The sequence below is a fragment of the Diaphorina citri genome, unplaced genomic scaffold, assembly GCF_000475195.1.
Source record: "Diaphorina citri unplaced genomic scaffold, Diaci psyllid genome assembly version 1.1 scaffold430, whole genome shotgun sequence".
Lineage (NCBI taxonomy): Eukaryota > Metazoa > Arthropoda > Insecta > Hemiptera > Psyllidae > Diaphorina > Diaphorina citri.
In genome coordinates this window covers 261,131-267,130 of record NW_007377865.1, presented here as the reverse complement: position 1 = coordinate 267,130, position 6,000 = coordinate 261,131, and the positions used below count along the sequence as shown (strand labels likewise).

The 6,000-nt window shown below is 44.1% G+C and overlaps 2 protein-coding genes across 2 annotated transcripts; both read right to left on the bottom strand.

Annotated features, from left to right (window-relative positions):
* Window positions 1-268: 268 nt before the first annotated feature.
* On the bottom strand, window positions 269-2,180 carry LOC108252343 (L-xylulose reductase-like). The gene is made up of 3 exons (XM_026823261.1): window positions 2,163-2,180; window positions 1,664-1,874; window positions 269-1,320 (listed from the first exon to the last, which is right to left on the bottom strand). The coding sequence occupies exons 2-3, from the start codon at window positions 1,806-1,808 to the stop codon at window positions 1,220-1,222; spliced, it is 246 nt and encodes an 81-aa protein (XP_026679062.1). The 5' UTR covers window positions 1,809-1,874; window positions 2,163-2,180; the 3' UTR covers window positions 269-1,219.
* Window positions 2,181-2,406: 226 nt separating this feature from the next.
* Window positions 2,407-4,791, bottom strand: LOC103508746 (L-xylulose reductase-like). Its single transcript, XM_017443892.2, has 5 exons — window positions 4,319-4,791; window positions 3,828-3,971; window positions 3,456-3,544; window positions 2,946-3,156; window positions 2,407-2,456 (listed from the first exon to the last, which is right to left on the bottom strand). Exons 1-5 carry the CDS (start codon window positions 4,362-4,364, stop codon window positions 2,407-2,409), a joined length of 540 nt encoding a protein of 179 aa, XP_017299381.1. The 5' UTR covers window positions 4,365-4,791.
* Between the last annotated feature and the right edge of the window lie 1,209 nt (window positions 4,792-6,000).

Here is a 6,000-nt window from a genome sequence, read left to right as displayed (position 1 = left end):
TACTCTAATGTCTCCTTTTCTTCCCCTCCCCTCTCTCCATTTACCTTAATGTCTCCTTCTCCTTCCTCTCTTCCTTTTCTCCTTCTCCCTCCCCTCCTTTTCCTTTTCTCCCTCCCCTCTCCACCTCTAAGAAATGTCCATTTGAAATGACAAGGTGACAGGTTTATCTCGAAGATCTGACGAGGCCCTCTGCTCATACTGCCTACTGTAATAGTTATGACTAATCCATGCACCTAGTGGCGTAATCTGTTTGTAATACTTGATGTAATTTGGAATTACATTAATGAAGGCCACTGTTCGAACAGTCTCAGCTTGCCTACTGAAATAATCAGTGACGTAACTAGCCAGCCTAGTTAGCTTGAAGGGTAGCGCGTCTGCCTTGTAAGCGCTAGGCAGCGGGTTCGATTCCCGCCCGGGGCGGATTTTATCCTGAACGGATAATGTTCGTTCTCGGAACGGCTGGCTTTCTCCTATCCTGTCTTCCTCCTCTCTTCCATTTCGGGACGATAAGACCTTGGCAGTTACAGTTCCCTCTATCAAACCTCTTTTTTTTTAAGCATTACCTAATTCGAGTTTCAACCACCCTACACCACTGGGGGAGTACCATGACTCGTATAAAATGAGTGATCCGGAATAGTTCATGCTTATTAATCCAAATGACTTCTGCCTTCTTACTTACTAATCCGGAAAAAAGCCTCGTGAGTAAGAAAGTAGTTAGAAATGTACCTAACTAACTTCCTAACCTACTGGTAAACTTGTACAATGAGGTCAAAGAGTGTTTTTGTTTCTCTTATGCCCACCACTCACGCTCAAACGGTCTGACAAACCGTCTGCCAGACCATCTGCCAGACCGCGGTCTTGCGGAAATAGGTCTGTCAGACCGTCCTAACGTGTGTGGCAGAAAATGCTCGAGACCTGGGTAGATGTTTCCTCCACACACAATCAGACTGTTTTGTTTGTGAATTCGCGATAAAATAAAAAAGTGTTTAATACAGCCTTAACGTCATTGTATAACTGCTGGGGTGGGTTTCACCAATATTTTTTCCGCCCTCAGAAGGCCTTTTAAGCTAACAACCTGTTAAATTAAATTTGATTTAAATAGGCTTAACAGGGCTGTTAGGGACAAAAAAGAAGGTTGGTGAAATTCACCATTAAATTTGGCCTATGCTGGGAATGGAACCCGGGACGTTCTGCCTGGTAGTTGGATGGTCACGGTAGGTTAGATAAGACGTCCGCCATCCACCGGGATATGAACCCCGTGTACCATGCTGGACTTGGAACCTGCCAGGAATAGTATCACCTCCAGCACTTCCTCTGGTTCTGGAAGAGAAAGTAAAATATCCTGGTTAAAATAGTTTCCCTCTGTAAATAACGTTCAATAATAATAAAAAAAAAATGAGATAAAATAATGAGATCCTGTTAAAATGAGAACCCTAACAAAGGACGTTTAGCCAGCCTAGTTAGCTTAGTTCGTAGTGCGTCTGCCTTGTAAGCGCTAGGCCGCGGGTTCGATTCTCGCCCGGGGCGGATTTTATCCTGATGGGATAATATTCGTTCTCGGAACGGCTGGCTTTCTCCTATCCGGTCTTCCTTCTCTCTTCACTTTCGGGACGATAAGACCTTAGCAGTTACAGTTCCCTCTGTCAAACCTTTAGACACTCACCTGCAAATCGGCCCAGTGGGGTTTTGGCCAACATGGGCCCAGCCTTCGCTGGATCTGACCACCCTGTTCGGCCCATCTGTGTCATGACCACTGTAGGCTGTACACTATTCACCCGAATATTATACGGCCCTAATTCCAGGGCCATGGTTCTGGTGATGGAATCTAGGGCCGCTTTGGAGGCCGAATAGATGGTGTGACCTTCCAATGCAGTCTGGAAGAAAATAGAAATAAGAAACAGAGGCCAGCCTAGTTAGCTTGGCGTCTACCTTGTTAGCGCTAGGTCGCGGGTTCGATTCCAGACTGGGGCTGATTTTATCCTGAACAGATAAGGTTCTTTCTCGGAACAGCTGGCTTTCTCCTATCCTGTCTTCCTTCTCTCTTCGCTTTCCGACGATAAGATCTTAGCAGTTACAGTTCCCTCTGTCAAACCTCTCTAAAAAAACTTTAGCAGTTATACAGTGTCGTTCAGTCCGTATGAAACCACTATGGTATTATTTACCTTGCCAGCTATGGAGGACACGTTTTTCCCATGTTCAGATGGGGTCGGCGTTCGTCGTCGGCCTCTCAATCAGCTTTAGAGTGATCGCTTTGAGGCCAACTGCTTTTAGCTAAACAAAATTTTCCGAGTGGGATGCCCTTCGCACTCAACCTTCACTATTGATATAGCGTGAGGAAATTTGGACTAGTCTACTCCCTGTTTATAGTCCCTCAGCCAGACTTCTCTTATCCTTCCTATACTCTCCTTATTTCTTCGATTTCGGGACGATAAGAACTCTTTGATATTCTGGGGGTTCTACAACCAAACAACATATGAGTAGCCGCCACTGAAAGTTTTCCTACAATATTGTAGGCAATTTCGTTCAGGACAGCTACACGTAGGACGTGATAGTTGTTGTTGTTGTTGTTGTTGTTGTTGTTGTTGTTGTTGTTGTTGTTGTTGTTGTTGTTGTAGCGGCCGAATGGCAATAGCAGACTAAAGAAAAGATATCTTTTTGTATCTGCTATACACCGGGGTGATGGTCTCTAGACTCTCTAGCTTTAGCCATGTAAAATTGGCTGGCTCGTCCTGAACCGCAGTCAACCATCGTGAGGACTTGTGCTTGGTCTTTAAAAGCAGAGAGAGCCCTTTGAAGAACTGCCAGCTAGCTAGGCTGTTTAGGGTTAGCTGTTCTCCTCCCTGTTTATAGTCCCACAGCCAGACGCTTGTCTACTCTCTGTTTAACGTCCCCTAGCCAGACAGACGTGACGTGATAGTGGTGTGTTTCTACCTTTAGCCACTCACCTGCAAATCGGCCCAGTGGGGTTTTGGCCAACATGGGCTCAGCCTTCGCTGGATCTGACCACCCTGTTCGGCCCATCTGCGTCATGACCACTGTAGGCTGTACACTGTTCACCCGAATATTATACGGCCCTAATTCCAGGGCCATGGTTCTGGTGATGGAATCTAGGGCCGCCTTGGAGGCCGAATAGATGGTGTGACCTTCCAATGCAGTCTGGAAGAAAATCGAATAAAAATAGAAATAAGAAACAGAGGCCAGCCTAGTTAGCTTGGCGTCTACCTTGTTAGCGCTAGGTCGCGGGTTCGATTCTAAACTGGGGCGGATTTTATCCTGAACAGATAAGGTTCGTTCTCGGAACAGCTGGCTTTCTCCTATCCTGTCTTCCTTCTCTCTTCGCTTTCCGACGATAAGATCTTAGCAGTTGCAGTTCCCTCTGTCAAACCTCTTTAAAAAAACTTTAGCAGTTATACAGTGTCGTTCAGTCCGTATGAAACCACTATGGTATTATTTACCTTGCCAGCTATGGAGGACACGTTGACAATACTACCCTGTATTTTATGATCAATCATTGTTTTGGACACCACTTGACTGATGTTGATGACTGCTTTTATATTCACATCAAATATGCTGAAATAATAGTAAAAAATAAAATAATAATACCTAATAGGTGGTATCAAATGAGAGATTTGACTCCCAGGAGTCTCAGGAAGCCAGCCTATTTAGCTTGGTTGGTAGCGCTTGTAAGCGCTAGGCCGCGGGTTCGATTCCCGCCCGGGGCGGATTTTATCCTGATGGGATAATGTTAGTTCTCGGAACGGCTGGCTTTCTCCTGTCCTGTCTTCCTTCTCTCTTCGATTTCGGGACGATAAGACCATAGCAGTTACAGTTCCCTCTCTGTAGGTCTACTTGCACGGTTTGGACGTTTGGGAACGCCTGTTTGAGAGAGTCTAGGTTCGCCTGGGTTTTGGAGAGGGCTATGATAATGGCCTCATGTTGGGAAAGTTTTTCCACGATGCACCGACCTATTCCTGGTTTTGGATAAAAGGAAAAGGGATAAAGAATTATTACGTCTATATTTTGAATCTTGGTTGGTATCAAATGAGGGATTTGACTCTCAGGAAGCCAGCCTATTTAGCTTGGTTGGTAGCGCTTGTATGCGCTAGGCCGCGGGTTCGATTCCCGCTCAGGGCGGATTTTATCCTGATGGGATATGTTCGTTCTCGGAATCGCTGGCTTTTTCCTATTTTGTCTTCCTTCTCTCTTCGATTTCGGGGAAAAAAAGCTTAGTGCGAAACCTACCCTTTCGGTGACGAATATTGCTCTGTATTTACCTAAACATAAACATATTTGCTAATAACTAGAAGTATTAACTTACCCTGACCGGCTCCAGTGACTAGAACCCTTTTATTTTTGAACTCCATTGTTTGTTGGATAGTTTTTTTTTTTTTTTTAGGTAAGTACCTATACCCTATGTAACTATGAGATAAAAGTGACGAAATTGAATTCAATTTATTAGATATTTCAGATCACACTCAAAAAATTGTTAGATAGTAAGTAGCTAGTTGGTTTAGGTACTTTTTAAAAAAATTGTTCGATTATTGACCGTTTAAGACTTTCGTTCGCACTGAGCTTCCAAGAAGACTGATTCTAAACCGGCATCGGCACTTCACTGAGCAAAATTGCTTCACTATCAAAATTTACTTTCTATTTTGAAATGTTTTTATTATATTTTTATACTGTATATTTGTTGCTATGATCAAAGTAAACAAATTTTGTTCTCTGCTCACAACATAGTCTGGTAACAGAATCAGTAATATACCTACAATGCAGGACGCAGGTACATACCTAGTAAATACCTGCCTCCGTAAATAATATATGTACTAGGTATCTAACTACTTAGGCCGGCCACTCACTATCACGTAGACCTGACAGGTACACCTGATCAGGTATAGCTGACACCTGATGAGCACACACACTATGAGGTAGACCTGACAGGTACGGCTGAAAAGGTCCGAATGTCAGGTCTGCCTGATACCTGATGAGGACACACACCATCCGGTAGAACTGATTCTATCAGGTATGCCTGACACCTGATCAGGTCTAACTACTAGTGAGTGGCTGGCCTTAGTAAATAATGTAGGTAGGTACATCTTAGTAAACAATGATAGAGACAACATGGCCGATAAGTGGGGGCCTGATAAGGAGCTGATAGTAAAACAGGGTCTGTCAGTGAGAAGTGATACCAAAAAACAGGGTCTGGTAGACTTTCCTATTTGGATGCAATTTGGCGAAAATAAACATTGTTTCGTCAACCTATAGTTAGCTTGAAAGGTAGCGCATATGCCTTGTAAACGCTAGGTCGCGGATTCGATTCCCGCCCGGGGCGGATTTTAACCTAAACAGATTAGGTTCGTAATCAGAACGGCTGGCTTTCTAGCCTGTATTCATTCTCTCTTCGCTTTCGGGACGATAAGAGAGGTAGAACTGGTTCTATCAGGTATGCCTGACACCTGATCAGGTCTACCTACTAGTGAGTGGCTGGCCTTAGTAAATAATGTAGGTAGGTACATCTTAGTAAACAATGATAGAGACAACATGGCCGATAAGTAAGGGCCTGATAAGGAGCTGATAGTAAAACAGGGTCTGTCAGTGATAACTGAGAAGTGATACCTAAATACAGGGTCCGTTGGACTTAAATAGCGTTGGTCCGATTTTGATGCCTAAAAACAGGGTCTGTCAGTGAGAAAAGTGATACCAAAAAACAGGGTCTGGTAGACTCAATAGTGTTGGTCCTATTTGGATGCAATTTGGCGAAAATAAACATTGTTTCGTCAACCTATGGTTAGCTTGAAAGGTAGCGCATATGCCTTGTAAACGCTAGGCCGCGGATTCGATTCACGCCCGGGGCGGATTTTAACCTAAACAGATTAGGTTCGTAATCAGAACGGCTGGCTTTCTAGCCTGTTTTCATTCTCTCTTCGATTTCGGGACGATAAGACCTTGGCAGTTACCGTTCCCTCTATCAAACCTCTTAAAAACTAGTATAGCTCGCTATAT

Bases quoted from the DNA above. Each gene is read 5' to 3' on its own strand.
- LOC108252343 (XM_026823261.1), bottom strand. From the start codon at position 1,808: ATGGCCCTGGAATTAGGGCCGTATAATATTCGGGTGAATAGTGTACAG. The intron at 1,321-1,663 runs GTGAGTGTCTAA...TTTCTCTTCCAG, and splicing joins CCCACTGGGCCGATTTGCAG to AACCAGAGGAAGTGCTGGAG.
- LOC103508746 (XM_017443892.2), bottom strand. From the start codon at position 4,364: ATGGAGTTCAAAAATAAAAGGGTTCTAGTCACTGGAGCCGGTCAGG. The intron at 3,545-3,827 runs GTAACTGCTATG...ATATAAAAGCAG, and splicing joins AGACCTACAGAGAGGGAACT to TCATCAACATCAGTCAAGTG. The intron at 2,457-2,945 runs GTGAGTGGCTAA...GTTTGGTTGTAG, and splicing joins CCCACTGGGCCGATTTGCAG to AACCCCCAGAATATCAAAGA.